This window comes from Neophocaena asiaeorientalis, unplaced genomic scaffold, assembly GCF_003031525.2.
Source record: "Neophocaena asiaeorientalis asiaeorientalis breed wild unplaced genomic scaffold, Neophocaena_asiaeorientalis_V1.1 scaffold524, whole genome shotgun sequence".
Lineage (NCBI taxonomy): Eukaryota > Metazoa > Chordata > Mammalia > Artiodactyla > Phocoenidae > Neophocaena > Neophocaena asiaeorientalis.
In genome coordinates, this window is record NW_020172144.1 from 231,531 (window position 1) to 249,790 (window position 18,260).

The 18,260-nt window shown below is 44.7% G+C and overlaps 1 protein-coding gene across 1 annotated transcript in view; it reads left to right on the forward strand.

Moving 5' to 3' along the window:
- Positions 1-18,260, forward strand: part of LOC112405728 (histone-lysine N-methyltransferase SMYD3) — a 152,921-nt gene that overhangs the window by 32,451 nt on the left and 102,210 nt on the right. Inside the window, exons 4-5 of the mRNA XM_024754253.1 lie at positions 12,593-12,680; positions 15,862-16,036. Of these exons, the coding sequence (XP_024610021.1) occupies positions 12,593-12,680; positions 15,862-16,036 (263 nt within the window). The remainder of the gene's footprint in view (positions 1-12,592; positions 12,681-15,861; positions 16,037-18,260) is intronic.

Consider the following 18,260-nt stretch of genomic DNA (forward strand, 5'->3'; position numbering starts at 1 on the left):
TGTGGTGTTTACACAACAAGATCCGCAGGACTCTGCTGGGAGTTGCGACAGATTCTCCTTAAATGTGCCTTTGCAAACAGAGCCAGTAGCCTTCTGCTGCATATAAGCCCATTCTGTATCCTCAGGAACATGTCTTTCTCGTGGAGGAGGGTGGTGGGAAGTGTCTGCTGCCCCAGCGTCTTCGTTTAATCTTCACCTGCCTTTGCATATCAGCCAGTCACGCCGATCCACACACTGCCGCACTAAAGGCAGATTTCCAGCAAACACCACGGACACGGATAGTCTTTCAAACTCTGCCGAGTGTGTGGATGCCAACTGCTTTTTACTTCCTCTACATGGACCTGATTTCATATAAGCAAATGAGCTTAATTCTCGGAGAAGGAGTTTTAGTCTCTGCTTTGGGAATACGCAGCACAGAGGAAGGGGAGGTGCTGAGGTCGTAGCTGGGAAAGGCCTTTGATGGTTCTCAGTCACACTCGAGGCTTTGGTCACTTTCCTAGAATCCCTGAAGGGGCATTCCCCTTCCTGCTGGCAATTCTGTGTTCCTGGACATTTAACCTTGACCCCGCAGTTGGTTCCAGTGTATGGCCTTGTGGCAATCTGTAGTTGCAGTAGAGTCCTGAGGAGTCAAGTTCGATGCGCACTGACAAATGCTGACAGCTGCAGCGGGAACAGAAAGTTCAATGGTGGTGAAGAGAAACAGCACCGCTGGGGGCCCAGGTGGTTTCGTGAACCACCCCCCCGCCCGCCACGGCATCAGCACTTGTTTGGACTGGGCTTTAGTGCTGCGTGTTGCCCAAATGCTCCTCCCCTGGATCCAAGGCAGTGACAGGATGGCTGTCTGGAGAAGGCTTGCCAGCCTGAGAAGAAGACATCTAGTCTGGGGTCAGCCAGCTCGGGGGCTGCGAGGGGGCAGGAGGCTGGAGCTTCCTTCGAGCTCTTGGAGACCAGAGTTTTGAGCCCTGCTGTAGACTGTGCACATCACTCGCAGGCATTGAGATTTCACCCATTTTATGAAGTAGGTGAAAGAAAGAACCTTCGCAAGGTGATTGCCCTCCATCTGCATCTGGATGGCATCCATCTGCATCAGTGTGACCCATTGCTACAGTTATCACGGAGCCCAGTGGAAGGGACGCGACAGATCGTGCCTGTGAAGACTGGAGGGTTTTGGTGCGCGAGAGAAGTTTGTCTGGATGACTCGGTTGAGGAAGAGCCTTCCAGGCAGGGGGAGTGAAATATGCAGAGATGCAGGGCGTGGCCGAGTGGTTCTTGATTACGTTGCAATTTGCTCCTCTTCCTAATATTAGGATGAGCCTGTTTTTCTCCCTCCCACCAAACAAAGCAGACTCCAGTCAGACCCCTGCCCTCTAGGATGGTTATTGAAAACTCGGGCCACTATGCCCTTCATGACATTAGTGCTTCTAGAGGGTGCAAAGGTAATGGGCTAGAAAGTGCATCTGTGCAGAATTATTACTGCTGAAAATCTTAGCTTCAGGGAGGTTAAGTATCTGGCCAAGGTCACACAGCTATGGAGCAGAGATTCGCTTTAGGACCCAATCCAGTGTTCCTTTCACTAAGTTCTAATTATTGCGTACCGTTGCTTAATTGCTAAGTAGAACATTCTGCAAGTTGTACCTGCTTCCTTGAGAGAACATTCTTCTTCCCCGTCCATAATGCCCCTTGATTGGTTTGTGGTTGATATAATAGTGAATGCTCTATTTTTAACCACTGTTTTTTCCACTTTATGAAAGAGCCACTTTCCCCCTCAAGTTAAATCTGAAATGTTTTCAGTTTTTTCCAGAGGAGGTGGAAATTGGTTCCAGCAGAGATGTTTCCTGTGAATCATAAGGGTTTTCAATGATGTTGTATATTAATCTATTAGTTCCCAGTATATTACCCATGAACTAGAGTACCTCGGTCAAAAGCACTGCAAATTGTACTTCGTTTGCCTCATAATTTTGAATTTCAGGACTTCCCAATCTCTCTCTGGAGTGCAGACACTATATTTGAACCTCATTTTGCTTTAGAAACAGAACAAAACAAAACACAAAAAAACCTCCTTTTAAGACACTAGAATTATTGAATTACTGGAAAAGTTTATGTGTTCAGTAATTTTATTTCCTAGCCTGTACTCGTCCCTCTCCAATCCAATCTAATTAGAGTTTGCATGAGGATTGGGTAACAGGAAGTACTGGAAAGCAGATTGCCTTTCTCCTTTTCCTCTTAATGTGAACCATCTGAAATTAACCCAGTGCAAGAGTTTCAACTTCAAACACTTGTGAGCCAAGTGAACACATCTGTTTAAGTGTTCCAGATGCAAAGTAGATCTGGATGGCTGCATCTGATGTTTGAGCCTGATAGAGCCACTGGTCACTTTCCCAAGGATGTGGTCAACCAGTCTTGCTGGATTCCAACCTTGCCCTATTGAAGAAACTCAAGATTTCTAATTCTAACAATAACAACTGGCACCTGGCAGGGATGCTTCTACTTTGAAACCTAGAGGAAGCATTTGACCAATTGAATGTAATTGTGTGGACGGACACCCTTTGACGTAGTGGAGTATCTCATATCATCTGGTACCTGTTTTTTACTCTTAAGGGAATAAAGTTAGGGTATTTATTTAGCAGCCATGTATGGGGGAACTCAGATGGCCTCACTGATCCATCCACGGGTAGCTGGGGGCAGGGACCTCTCTGCCAGGTGAGTGGCAGGAAGCTAAGGATGATGCTGGAGATAGAAGCCAGGGGAGTGAACAGAGCTCCCTCCCAGGCAGCCTTGATGCTGCTGTCCCACAGCACGGGTCCTGAGCTTGCATGGGATTTCTTCTGTTGTGGGTAGCAGTCACCTTTAGGTTCTAGACCAGTATCTGGGCATTTGGTAAATACCAACAGTTACATTGAGAACACATCATTTTCCAACATAATCATGATATAGTAATATTAGAAACAAGTCAAGATAGGAGTATGGAGTGAAGAGAACAATCTTCTGTTTCCTTGGCTGAGATTGTCCTTGTTGTGGAATTAAGGTATTTTATTCTTACAGTACTGTTACCTATGGATTGTAGAAGATCACTCCTCTCCCTTCGTTCGTCTACTTTGTCCCCAAACATTTACTGAATAACTTACCATGATGGCACTGGGAATAGTTCTGATTAGGTCATGGTCCCTCAGGGAGTTCTGAGCTAGTTGAGGAAACAGTAGATCATTAAAGACAGCTTGGTGCTAAGAGAGAGGTTTGCAGAGTGGCTATGGTGGCTCAGGAGGGCGGATAGACAACACTTCCTGATCGAGAACATTCGACACTGTGTCCAAAAGGGACAAATGGGAAGAAACCGGGAGAAATGATTGGAAATAGAGATCCAAGAAAAGAGCAGGAAACTGCAATCCTAGTCCTGACAGAATCCAAAGGGAAAGGATTGCACTTGGAAGAATAGGTGTATTGGATGGAACCGGGGATGGGTCAGACTCGTGCAGGGCGGGGGGCTGCGAGAGGAAAGAAAGGGGGCGAATGAGAAGGAATCAAGTGTCAAGAACAATGACTGCAGTTGTGGGGAGTTTGCACCTGGCCACTGGAGGGTGGGACAGGTAGAGGAGCTTGAGTGGTCGAAGGGAGAAGGGAGACTCCTTCCTGCCAAGATTCTGAGAACAGCTTGCACAGTCCTGCCTTAGATGAGCTACTTCCATGTGTTTGTTGTTTAAAATGAAGACACACTTTTTAAGGACTCTACTGGAGCTGTGTGAGGGAGTGGTCACCAGAAGTAGAGCCGAACTAGCTGTGCACTGCTCCAGGCTCAAGTGGTCATGAGACCACCTTCTCATTTTACCAGTGAGGAAGCTGAGGGCAAAGGAGGCCTTGCCAGGGACACACAGGGCTCAGGACAGAGGTGCTGTTGTTGCTGCAACCAACACGTTCCTCATTCTCTTCATCATTTCCCAGCAGAGTGAACCTTCTCAGGAACCCTTCTGCTTATAGTCCAAATTATTTTGATCGTTTGTAGAAAACTCAGCAATAGTACATTTTATTTTATATATATAATGTTCTCCCCCTACTGAAAACAAATTTCAGGACTCACCTATTCAAGCTCCTTTTACATAGTAAAGCTGAAGTTCAAAAAGGAATTCTTTCCCTAAATGATAGCAAGCATCTTTGATACGTTTGGATAAGAAATAATGAAATAAATTTACTAATTTCATACGTCAGGAACTGTGAAAAAGAGCACACTCATTTACTCTTATATTTGCAAATTGAAAAATTAGAAGATTTAATTTATGCTTCCCTAAGTAGTTTCTCTGTTTGTGTATATATATTACACACACACACACACACGCCTGTGAATGGTCTCCTCTTACCTGGTTGGTGTGGGAAGAGGGGAGGTAGATCCCATTATAGGGACCGTTACAGAAGAAGTGACAGAATGGGACGGGAGGGTCAGGACCATGGCAGCGAGGTAAGGTGCTCTGGGAACCTGCGAGTGGAGACTATCACCTTGGTGAAACACTCCTGGTGTGGATGGCTGGCTGTGAGTGAATGTAGCTTTGTCTAGCTCCAGTATAAAGTGCTCCCAAGAGCTATTGTTTCTGAATGTTTGGAAACAATTTCAAAGCTTGCCTGCTCTTCTGTTAAGTAAATAAAGCCTTAGGCTCAACCCCAAAAACAGCTAATTAGATAACGGTGGGGATTTTGTTGGGAATATAATTCCCATATGAAATTGCTCTGCCTTGGGCCACGGTCTCACTCCGCTTGGTGGAAGAATGCAAGTTCCACTGTGGGTTCCACGTTGGAGGATTTTATTGCCGTTTTCCAAGTGCTAAGACTAGGAAGATCATAGGGGCCACGAGTTGAGTATGTGTTGAACTTAACTGTCTCACGAACATGAGTTTCACCTTTTAAGCAAGCCTAGGAGAAAGACAAATTCAAATTCAACACGAAGACAGTAGAAAGAGCACGGGCTCCAGAGCCAGACAGACTTGAATTTGAATCTTACCCCTGGCAGTTAGGGGCAGAAGGACATTTGTAACCGTTACTTAGGCTTTAAGACTGTCTTGTGCCTCATTTGTTAATTGTAGGCATTGATGCCCTACAAGGATGTTGTGAGGAATAAGTGAGATACATACAAGAGTCATCCACATCATGATCAAATAAATGTTAGTTTCTTCTTCCAAATCCATTCTACAGACATTTAACTGAGCTTTTGTTACGTACATGGTTCTGTGGTAGGTATTTGGGAGAGGTAGGATCAAAGAAGAAGAAGACCTATATTACTGTTGAATTGGGGACAATGTGACATGGTGCTCAGACGACAGCCCAGGACCTCTATCCACACCAGCCTCCTTGCTGTTCCTGGAACATGCAGGCCTGTTCCTGCCTCTGCACCTCAAGACTTGCTGTTCCCTCTTCCTAGAGCTCTTACCTCTGCTCCTTCACCCCTTCGCCTCTAAGTCATCTTCTCAGCGATGGCTTCCCCGATCGCGCTAAACTCCCTGGGACTAGTACTCCCCATCGCTCTTCCCTGTTTATTTGTTTTTCCCTCTGACAAATATAATTTCTGTGTGTGTGTGTGTGTGTCTGTGTGTGTGTGTGTGTTTTCTGTCAATCCATTTCTCCTTCTCCCTCTTCAGCGTAAACGCTGTGACTGTCTGATGTCTTCACTGCTCTATCCTCAGTGCCTAGAACAATGCCCAGTTGGCACCCAGTAAATTTTAATTGAATAGATGAGTGATGGAATTAATTAACTTCAGGTACCAGGAGGGTCATGTACCAAGTCCCAGTGGCCAGAAGAGCAGAAGCATGTTAGGGACTGTATTAGTTTCCTATGGCAGCTGTAACAGTTATCATAAAATTAGTGACTTAACACACACTTATTATCTACAGTGCTAGAGGTCAGAAGCCTCACACAGGCCTCGCTGGGCTAAAATCAAAGTCTTGCCAGGGCTACGTTCTTTCTGGAGGCTCCAGGGGAGAATCCGTTTCCCTGCCTTCTCCAGCTTCGACAGGCTGCCTGTACTCTTTCCTCTGTGGGTCCCTTCCTCTGTCTTCAAGGCCAGCAAAGGCAGGTTAAGTCCTCCTCACATCACATTGCTCTGACATTCTCTTCTGCCTCCTTCCACTTTTAAGGAACCTTGTGATTCCACTGGGCCCACGTACGTAGTCCAGGACAGTCTCTTAATTTTTTTTTTTTTTTTGCGGTACGCGGGCCTCTCACTACTGTGGCCTCTCCCGTTGTGGAGCACAGCCTCCTGACGCGCAGGCTCAGCGGCCATGGCTCACGGGCCCAGCCGCTCCGCGGCATGTGGGATCTTTCCAGACCAGGGCACGAACCCGCGTCCCCTGCATCGGCAGGCGAACTCTCAACGGCTGTGCCACCAGGGAAGCCGCAGTCTCTTAATTTTAAGGTCAGCTGACCAACAGTCTGAATGCCACTGGCAACTTAATTCGCCTTTGCCATGTATGCTAACATATTCACAGGTTCTGGGGATCAGGACGTGGACATCTTTGGGGCTGCATGTGTCTGCCTACCATAGAGTCTAACAAGTGAGATATTTTGCCTAGAGCCAAAGGTTTGAGCTGCCAGTAGTGAAATATAAAACAAAAATTTAATCAAGAATGGCCATGGTTGTCAAGTTTTTTTTTTTTTACATCTTTTTTGGAGTATCATTGCTTTACAATGGTGTGTTAGTTTCTGCTGTATAACAAAGTGAATCAGCTATATGTATACATACATCCCCATATCCCCTCCCTCTTGCGTCTCCCTCCCACCCTCCCTATCCCACCCCTCTAGGTGGTCACAAAGCACCGAGCTGATCTCCCTATGCTATGCGGCTGCTTCCCACTAGCTATGTATTTTACGTTTGGTAGTGTATATATGTCAGTGCCACTCTCTCACTTCATCCCAGCTTACCCTTCCCCCTCCCCGTGACCTCAAATCCATTCTCTACATCTGCATCTTTATTCCTGTCCAGCCCCTAGGTTCATCAGAACCATTTTTTTTTTAGATTCCATATATGTGTGTTACCATATGGTATTTGTTTTTCTTTTTCTGACTTCACTCTGTATGACAGACTCTAGGTCCATCCACCTCACTACAAATAACTCAGTTTCATTTCTTTTTATGGCTGAGTAATATTCCATTGTATATATGTGTCACATCTTCTTTATCCATTCATCTGTCGATGGACACTTAGGTTGCTTCTGTGTCCTGGCTATTGTAAATAGTGCTGCAATGAACCCTGGGGTGCATGTCTCTTTTTGAATTATGGTTTTCTCAGGGTATATGCCCAGTAGTGGGATTGCTGGGTCATATGGTAGTTCTATTTGTAATTTTTTAAGGAAACGCCATACTGTTCTCCATAATGGCTGTATCAGTTTACATTCCCACCAACAGTGCAAGAGGGTTCCCTTTTCTCCACAGCCTCTCCAGCATTTATTGTTTGTAGATTTTTTGATGATGGCCATTCTGACTGGTGTGACGTGATACCTCATTGTAATTTTGATTTTCATTTCTCTGATGATTAGTGATGTTGAGCATCCTTTAATGTGTTTCTTAGCAATCTGTGTATATCTTCTTTGAAGAAATATCTGTTTAGGGCTTCTGCCCATTTTTGGATTGGGTCGTTTGTTTTTTTGATATTGAGCTGTATTAGCTGCTTGTATATTTTGGAGATTAATCCTTTGTCAGTTGCTTCGTTTGCAAATATTTTCTCCCATTGTCTTTTCTTCTTCTTTATAGTTTCCTTTGCTGTGCAAAAGCTTTTAAGTTTAATTAGGTCCCATTTGTTTACTTTTGTTTTTATTTTCATTACTCTAGGAGGTGGGTCATAAAGGATCTTGCTGTGATTTATGTCATAGAATGTTCCTCTATGTCTTCCTCTAAGAGTTTTACAGTGTCTGGCCTTACATTTAGGTCTTTAATCCATTTTGAGTTTATTTTTGTGTATGGTGTTAGGGAGTGTTCTAATTTCATTCTTTTACATGTAGCTGTCCAGTTTTCCCAGCACCACTTATTGAAGAGGCTGTCTTTTCTCCACTGTACATTCCTGCCTCCTTTATCAAAGATAAGGTGCCCATATGTGCGTGAGTTTATCTCTGGGCTTTCTGTCTTGTTCCCTTGATCTATATTTCTGTTTTTGTGCCAGTACCGTAGTGTCTTCATTACTGTAGCTTTGTAGTTTAGTCTGAAGTCAGGGAGCCTAATTCCTCCAGCTCCATTTTTCTTTCTCAAGATTGCTTTTGCTGTTCGGGGTCTTTTGTGTTTCCATACAAATTGTGGAATTTTTTGTTCTAGTTCTGTGAAAAATGCCATTGGTAGTTTGACAGGGATTGCATTGAATCTGTAGATTGCTTTGGGTAGTATAGTAATTTACACAATGTTGATTGTTAAATCCAAGAACATGGTATATCTTTCCATCTGTTTCTATAATCTTTAATTTCTTTATTCAGTGTCTTATAGTTTTCTGTGCACAGGTCTTTTGTCTCCTTAGGTAGGTTTATTCCTGGGTATTTTATTCTTTTAGTTGCAGTGGTAAATGGGAGTGTTTCCTTACGTGTCAGTGGTTACGTCTCCTTTTTCATTTCTAATTCTGTTGATTTGAGTTTTCTCCCTTTTTTGTGTGATGAGTCTGGCTAATGGTTTATCGATTTTGTTTATCTTCTCAAAGAACCAGCTTTTAGTTTTATTGATGTTTGCTATTGTTTCCTTCATTTCTTTTTCATTTATTTCTGATCTGATCTTTATGATTTCTTTCCTTCTGCTAACTTTGGGGTTATTTGTTCTTCTTTCTCTAGTTACTTTAGGTGTAAGGTTAGGTTGTTTATTTGAGATTTTTCTTGTTTCTTGAGGTAGGATTGTATTGCTATAAACTTCCCTCTTAGAACTGTTTTTGCCTCATCCCATAGGTTTTGGGTTGTCGTGTTTTCATTGTCTTTTGTTTCTAGGTATTTTTTGATTTCCTCTTTAATTTCTTCTGTGATCTTTTGGTTATGTAGTAATGTATTGTTTAGCCTCCATGTGTTTGTGTTTTTTTCAGTTTTTTTCCTGTAATTGACATCTAGTCTCATAGCCTTGTGGTTGGAAAAGATACTTGATATGATTTCAGTTTTCTTAAATTTACTGAGGCTTGATTTGTGCCCCAAGATATGATCTATCCTGGAGAATGTTCCATGAGCACTTGAGAAGAAAGTGTATTCTGTTGTCTTTTGGATGGAATGTCCTATAAATATCAGTTAAGTCCATCTTGTCTAATGTGTCATTTAAAGCTTGTGTTTCCTTATTTATTTTCATTTTGGATGATCTCTCCATTGGTGAACGTGAGTTGTTAACGTTCCCTACTGTTATTGTGTTACTGTCGATTTCCCCTTTTATGGCTTTTAGCATTTGGCTTATGTATTGAGGTGCTCCTGTGTTGGGTGCATAACTATTTACAATTATTATATCTTCTTCTTGGATTGATCCCTTGATCATTATGTAGTGTCCTTCTTTGTCTCTTGTAATAGTCTTTATTTTAAAGTCTGTTTTGTTTGATATGAGAATTGCTGCTCCAGTTTTCTTTTGGCTTCCATTTGCATGGAATATCTTTTTCCATCTCCTCACTTTCAGTCTGTATGTGTCCCTAGGTCTGAAGTGGGTCTCTTGTAGACAGCATATATATGGGTCTTGTTTTTGTATCCATTCAGCCAGTCTGTCTCTTTTGGTTGGAGCATTTAATCCATTTACATTGAAGATAATTATCAATATGTATGTTCCTGTTACCATTTTCTTAATTGTTTTGGGTTTGTTTATGTAGGACTTTTCCTTCTCTTGTGTTTCCTGCCTGGAGAAGTTCCTTTAGCATTTGTTGTAAAGCTGGTTTGGTGGTGCTGAATTCCCTTAACTTTTGCTTGTCTGTAAAGGTTTTAATTTCTCTGTTGAATGGTTGTCAAGTTTTAATATGGGGGCTTCAACTAGGAGGCACTAGGAAGTTACTAAAGGCTTTTGTGATGTGGTGGGACTGTGGCTTCAGGAGACGGAGATGGACTTAGAGCAGGTATTTGGAGGGAGATTGATGTTTAACCTTTTAAACACAAGTGATTTTTATTTCCCTCTTATACACACAAAACACTAGGTTCTTACTTGGAATTTCCTAGAAGAAGTAGGGTCCACTTATTGTTTCTTTTTAAAAACCACCCTATTATATTACGCATATGTACAACACATGTACACAGAGACTCATAAAGCCCTGTCACACAGACACACTCACACAAATGCACACATTTCCTCCTACACACACCCACTGCCTCTCCCGTTCTTGAGATCTCTTTTCTGTGGTACTTGGTGGCCCTCCTTCTTTTCTGCCCTGGCACACTTGAGTGACATGTATCTTCCCACCAGTAACATAGGGCTTACTCTGGCAGTGGTTCTCACAGGGGTCATTCTATAAAACTCCCCTAGTAGGCATGTAAGAATCTCCAGGGAGATACATATAGTTTGAAAAAGTCTTCCCTCCCTCACCTTTACCATCACCCCACAGTGGCTGTGATTTGATATCACTTTCTAGAATGGTTCTTCTCCCTGACATCTCCTGAGAATCTAGTGGATATGGAACACCTGGTTTTAAGTAGAGTCTGATGAGAATTTCTTACCCCTTGGTTAGCCTCTTTAAAGCAGTGCCATCCAGTAGAACTTTCTGTGATGATAGAACTGTTCTCTGTCTGCGCTGCCCAATATAGTAGCCACAGCCACACGTGGCTACTGAGCTCTTGAAATGTGGACATACAGGAAAAATAGAGGACTCAGTAGGAAGACAGACAATGAATAAATGGTAACTCCTACCTTCATTTTGAATTGCTTTTTAAGTTTTTTTGTTTTAGTTTTTGCAGAAGTCAACATTGGTTCACGTGGGTGTAGTTACGCTCATCTTTTACCTAACTTCATTTTGATTGATAACTCAATATTTGATTGAAGTGTAGGGACTTCCCTGGGGGCACAGTGGTTAAGAATCTGCCTGCCAATGCAGGGGACACGGGTTCGAGCCCTGGTCCAGGAAGATCCCACATGCCGCGGAGCAACTAAGCCAGTGCACCACAACTACTGAGGCTGTGCTCTAGAGCCTTTGAGCCACAACTACTGAGGCCCGCACACCTAGAGCCCATGTTCTGCCACAAGAGAAGCCACCGCAATGAGAAGCCCACGCCCCGCAATGAAGAGTAGCCCCCACTGGCTGCAACTAGAGAAAGCCCGCGTGCAGCAACGAAGACCTGATGCAGCCAAAAATAAATAAATAATTTTTTTTTTTAAGTGTTATCCATGGGTCTCCTGACAAATGATTCTTTCTCTTGCCTCTGTTCCCCTTCCTGATAAATACATACATACATATATGTATATACGTAAGCTTTATTGAGATATAATTCACATATGGTACAATTTAGTCAGTTAAAGTATACAATAGCTTTTCATATATTCAAAGAGTTATGGAACCATCAACATGATTGATTTTAGAATATTTTTATCAGCCCCATAAAACTCAGTAGTAGTCACTCCCCCATTCTCCCTACCCACCACCCCCTGCCCTAGCCATTTACTAATCTACTTTCCTGTCTCTATGGATTTATCTATTCTGAGCATTTCATATGGGTGGAATCATACAATATATGGTCCTTTATGACTGGCTTCTTTCACTAAGCATGATGTTTTTTAAGGTTCATCCATGTTGTAGCATGTATTAGTACTTCATTTCTTTTTTTTTAAAATTTATTTAATTTATTTATTTTTGGCTGCGTTGGGTCTTCCTTGCTGTGTGCGTGCTTTCTCTAGTTGCGGCGAGCGGGGGCTACTCTTCATTGAGGTGCGTGGGCTTCTTGTTGCGTTGGCTTCTCTTGTTGCGTAGCACGGGCTCTAGGCATGTGGGCTTCCCTAGTTGTGGCTCGCGGGCTCTAGAGCGCAGGCTCAGTAGTTGTGGCGCATGGGCTTCGTTGCTCCGTGGCATGTGGCAAGTTCCCAGACCAGGGCTTGAACCCTTGTCCCCTGCGTTGGCAGGCAGATTCTTAACCACTGCGCCACCAGGGAAGCCCAGTACTTCATTTCTTTTTATTGTCAACTAATATTCCGTTGTATGGCTATACCACATTTTGTGTATCCATTCATTGGTTGATGGACATTTGGGTTGTTTCTACTTTATTTGCTGTTACGAATAATGCTGCTGTGAACATTTATGCACAAGTTTTCGTGTGAACATATATCCTCATTTTTATTGCATATACATCTATGGAGTGGAATTATTGTATAGTAACTCTGTTTAACTTTTAGAATAACTGCCAAACTGTTTTCCAAAGTGGCTGCGCCATTTTACATTCCTACCAGTAATACACGAGGGTTCCAATTTTTCCACAACCTTCCCAACATTTGTTATTATCTTTTTGATTATAACCATCCTAGTTATGAAATGATATCTCCTTGTGGTTTTGATTTGCATTTCCCTGATGGCCAATAATATTGAGCATCTTTTCATGTGTTTATTGGCCATCTGTATGTCTTCTCTGGAGAAATATCTATTCAGATCCTTTGCCCGTTTTTTAATCGAGGACTTTGTCTTCCTCTGTTCTTTTCACTTGGCCTGAGCAGGATGCTGATATGCTAACTGGTGACGAACAAGTGTGGAAGGAGGTTCAAGAATCCCTGAAAAAAATCGAAGAACTGAAGGCACATTGGAGTATCCTTTTACCTGTGCATTGAGTTGTTTTGTAGGATTGCTTCCTTACTGGTTGGAGCCTAGTATTAATGAATCCATGTCCAGGGTTTGACCTCTCCACGAGCCAAAGAGCTTCATTCTTTTCCGTGGTCACAGGTTGCGTCCCTGACCCCAGCCAACAATTTCGGTAATGGCTAAGGAAGATATGGTAAGGTCAGCATGAATTCCTCTCCACCATTAGGTGATAATCCAAATTTATAGGCGGGATTAGTGGGACAGTAAGTAGTACTCTCTTTATATGTACAAGGTAGCAAATTTCTGGATTCCCTTCCTCCCGTAACCTACATCTCTAAAAAGTAGAACTTGGAATCCTTATAATTTAATGACTGTAGTCAACCATGACTGCAATGGCAATGGGAGTTGCTTCATAATACATTTTCTTGGTGTAAATAGTGAGGGGACCTCGGGAGGACTGTCAACCCTGGAGGACTGTAAGAGCCCGTGGTCTGTCAGCCTTTGAGTCTCAAGGAGTTGATTAACTCCCAAGTGGATTCACTGTGTTCCCCTTTCTCTTTTCCCCCAATCGTCTTATGGTCATGGAAAAGTCTGCAGAAAGGTGCCTGTTCTGTCATCCATAGTCTGTTCTCTTTGGGTGGGCTGTCTTCCCTGCTCCCCTCACTGGAGCAGAGTGACTTGTGGTAAACACCCAGAAAATGCAAATACAGGTCAGCATTAGCTTGGGAGAAAAGCCTCTTAGTTAAAATTATTCCATTTTTTTGCTCACTGATGTGTTTTACAGGAAAGGTTTGCCTTGTTTGCCAGGTGACTGTTGCCAGTGTTTCGAAGGGAAGTTGTCATGTGGTCCCTCCCAGCTTGCTGGGGGAGAAAGTAGATGTATTCCTGTCAGCGGCTGCATCTGGTTTTTACTTCTAAGGCTTGTCACCTCAAACCTCTTTAAAATGAGTTGGAGCATATGTAAATGAACAGGCAAATAATTATGGAGGTCATGCAACATGATGTTAAAATAGAGTCAAAGTCTTGCCGCAGAAATGTCTGGCATTGTGTAAGAGACAGGCATTCCTCCTGACAATCCATCAAATATCTAATCCTAGGATGAAAAGCCACAGAGGCTAGCCTGGCAGTCTGTTACGAAACCAGTGCGTTGCCTAAGATTCTGCTTCCCCCAGCCTCTGGGGGTCACATGCCGCAAACTTTAAACATGCACGTCAGGTGGATACCACAGGAAGTCATCAAGTCACTTTTCTTCAATAAATGTGCCTCTTCCGAGACCAGAGGCAACTCCTCAGAGACAGGACTCGTCCTGAAATTACACAGTGTTATGTACAGAAAGGCCCTCAGCCATGTGTTAGGGGGCCTGTAGTTCTAACCAGGAAGTCGGGCCTGTGGGGTAAGGTATTATGCCACCAGGGGCCCCCGCTGAAAGAAAAATATATTTCCTGCGAGGGTTACTTAAAATAGGAGCTCCCACTCACGCAAGTGGCTTGATTGGTTTATCAAAAGTGTTCACTGATGTGTTGGAAAGCAGTGCCCTGAGAGTCTGAACTGTGGAAAAGGTAGATTTTGCCGGAGGGAGGGCAAAGGACAGGTGGGCCATGTGTCCAGGACGGGGGATGCTGTGTTAGGACCTGAGGAAAAGGCTTTGAGTTGGAGGCGGGGCGGAGAGCCCTGGGCTGTGTGAGAGTCGGGCAGGGTGTGGGTGTATGGCAGGGAAATGCCATCAACCTTACTCCACTGAACCATCTTCCTTAAGCTGGTCACGCTCGGAGGTCATGACACAGTAAAAGGAGGTGGAAGGCACTGATACTTGTGCAGTATGATCTTGTGAAAGACACTAAATGTTCTCCCGCTGTGTCCCAGGTACACAGTTCTGCCTGGCTCAGGAGAGAAGACGTGAAGCGTTTTTAAAAACTTTACATACGGTATCTTATTTAATTCTTACAGCGACATTAGGCATTTTTATTTCTGGCCTACTTCAGAGCACAGGTGACGTCCTCAGAACCTCAAATCTGACCAGTGACAGCACTAACTTAGATTTAAATCCAGCTTTTTCTGCGGTCCAGCGCTATGCCATTTCTGTAAATCTGCAAACCTTGCGCCCTGTGGAATTCCAGCCTACGGAAGCAGATGAATTCAGAGCTACACGGGTTGAAGGTGAGGGAGGAGCCGGGGCCGGGCAGCTCCAGCCCAGCATCCTTCTAGGCCTCGGCCTTGCCTAACACAGCATGAAAGGGAAGAAACTGTGTCAGGTCCCTGGGGCCTGCCTTCTCTCCACCTGCAGCTGTGCTTCTGAGGGAGTTCACCTGAAGGACTCGAGGTGTGCTGCATGCACCACGTCCTCAGTGCTCTGACTGCCTTGTCAGTTTTAAAAAGTAAGGTCGCACTGGGCTCCATGAGAGTAAGTTATGGACTTCCGGTTAATCGGAAAGTCACTGTGGCTCTGAAGTGAATATTGGGTCTTCTCCCCGCGCTTTTCAAAGCATCCTTTCCCCCTGCCTGCAATTTATGTACATAAGCCACATGTTCTTAATATTTATCTTTTACTTTGGGGGTTTAAAATAAGAATACCTTTATTTGGTTAAGCATAGACTGGAATCACTTTTGTTTTATATTCAAAAACCTTAAATTAGAGATCCACTGGAAATGGATTTCTTTAAGTTGTTTCCCCTAGTGTGTGCCTGGGGTTGTGTTTTTGGTTTCTTATACGGCCAAGGTTCAAATGACACAGAAGCAAAAATGAGCTCCTCCTTTTTTAAAAGGAGTCTCTCTAAAGCTTCTTTCATTTCAGATCATTTTTGAAACAGAAACTAAAAGAGTAAACAATTTTAAACTGAACTAACTTAGTCTTTAGCTCATTTAATAAACAGCTGCATTTATTTCATGGCTAGGTTTAAAGAGAATCCGTGTAGGAATAGGAAGGAAGAATGGTTCTCTGGAAATCTAATCCCTCAAAGCACAGGCTTGGTTGGAAGATGGTTTGTTGATGTAAACAGAATTTCCTTCTCTGAGACGCCACTCACATGTTTTTGTTTCTCAAGTGTGTTTTCAGGCAGCTCATCTGGCTAAATAATGGGCGCTTCCTTCCCTCCTGTGCCTGGGAGCTCTTCAGCCTTTTCAAGAATCTCATTTTACTTTTGTTTTTTCTTGATGAAGACAGTGAATCCTTAACTAAGGTTAATAACAGAGTGGGAACAGGTTCTGGCCATGTGCCAGACGATCCTAAGCAGTAACGCAGAGCGGCTTCCTGATATCAACATCTACCAGCTGAAGGTGCTCGACTGTGCCATGGACGCCTGCATCAACCTCGGGCTGCTGGAGGAGGCATTGTTCTACGGCATTCGGACCATGGAGCCGTACAGGTGAGTCCCAGGGAGGGGCTAAAGTAAGGGCTACAGTGTCTTTGCTTGGGGCAGAGGCTCGAGAGAGCCTGACATCATCCTGATCATTGCTGCTTTGTAAAAGCGTTCCATCTGCTTCTCACAGCGTGTAAAACCACACCTTTGTTCATTTATGCGTTCGTTCTTCATTTGTAAAGTTCCTTCCGTGTGTCAGGCACTGTGGGTGTGCAGGGACTGATGAGATGCTGTCTGCACGTGGAGCTAGTGCTTGTAATAAGGTGCAATGCTCGCGATGGCAGAGGCAAGGACAGAGTTTGGGGGAGCAGAGAGGGGCTCAGCACAGACGTAGCCTGGGGGCTGCGGCCTGTGGCCTTAGACCTGCTGATCTAGGTGAGGACACCGGTACAGGACCCTCCACCTGGCTGACAGCAGTGCTGGTTTCTTCCATTTCTCAGGGCTTTATGGTTCCCAGGGTGCCTTCACTCGAACCCTCTGACCTCATAATCACCTTATGACCCAAGCAGGAGAGCAGGGAGACAGCCCTGCTCAAACATGTCATTGAGTCAGAGGAAGGAACTACTGGTAATGAATTGTTTCTTGACGGGCCTCAGTTCTCCAGACCCGTGCGTGTTTTGCCCCTAGAGGTTCTGGTTACTCAGGGGAGCTTCCGGAGGGAGGGCAGTGTTGAAGTCTAGTGCTGAGAATTTGGTGCTGGTGGGTGTGGGACCCTGGTTTGCAGTGGGCTAAGAACATAAGTTTGGAAGATGAGATAGATGAGTCCAGAAGAAAGGGCACAGAGACGCATATACCATCATCTGAGGTTGGAATAGCCGCCTCCAGCACAGAACAAGGTCACTCACTGTGTGGAAGGTGCCCTGAAAGCATCTGGGACCTGGGGAGGCTGGGGGAGGCCCCTGCGGAGGAGGGGCACCATTCCAGGCAGATACTGAGTTTCCCAGCTCTGAAGACCATGCAGACATGATGTCAGCCCTAAGGGGCTGAGCAGAGTGAAGATCCAGGTCTAGACCTATGCAACATGGGCAACAGGCAGGGGAGTGGTCCTCAGGGAAGGAGGGGAGGGAGGCAGAGCCCAGGGCGCCGCCTGTCCCCACTTGAGGAAGAGCCTCAGAAGACACAGGAGCTAGGAAGTTCCCAAGATCAACACGATAAGAACAGAAGCAAGTCCAGGGTCTGGTATATCAGTCCGGGCAAAGGGAGGAAGCCAAAAAAAAAGTGACACATTTGGTCAGGAAGCCAGGAGCACGGTGCAGACAGAGAAGGGCCTAAAGATGGCATAGACCCACCAGCCAGGTGCATGGCAGAAGTCCATAGGCCAGCCACGGCACCAGGGTGACCCTGAGGGTGTTTTTCAGAACTTCTCTAGGTGGTTTCTCCCAGTGCCTTGTGGTTGAACAGCTTCGGAATCCAGACTGTGAGTCAGCTTTAATCAAATTTATAAGAGATTGCCTTGAGGGCTGGGACTGTAGACTTTCCCATGAGCGTGAAATGTCTGTTAGGTATGATGAATCTTGTGGGTTCTCAGAAAATATGAATTGAATACAGAGAGATAAGGCTTAGTTCGTTCTCCGTGTTGCAGTGAGAGGCAGTTTGGGGACAGTTGGCGTTACCCCTCTGAACTCAGGGCTCGGGCTCACGACGCCAAACCCCAGGCTGCCCGGTGAGCAGATGGAATCTGGCCAGGAGACAAAGACGGAAAATCCTCTTTCCTCCAGACCCCCTCGGCGGCAGCTCGCCCGCTGCCGTCTGGGGCTGGAAGGGCACTGGGCCCGCCGCCCAGGCGCAGGAATATATGTTGGTCCCCCGGCTTCATTAGGAAAGCCGCATGCCTTTGAGGGAGCTCGTTCTCCATGTACCTTTGAATCCGCTTTTCTCCATGGCCCCCAAGGCTTCCCTGAAGGACTTTCTTACCCCCTTTCTTAACTGGCGGTTTCACTGACTTAAACTGGAATCAAACAAAGAGGCCTTTCTTGTAAGCGAGGCCAAGTCCACGGAATGTACTCCATGTTGTTTGGAATACATTTGGTTATGTTTCCCTGGTATTGGGCAGGTCACAATCTCTCTGTAAATGTACCCTCTGTTCTTACGCTGGGTGACACATTTCCAAGCTTCCCTCCGTTTCTCCTCCCTGGAGCTTATTAAGGAGTTGCTCTGTGGTGGTCTGTATTTCAAGAAATTAAATCTGCAATGATCCACTTCAAACAAGTGAGATCTGAACTATTTGCTT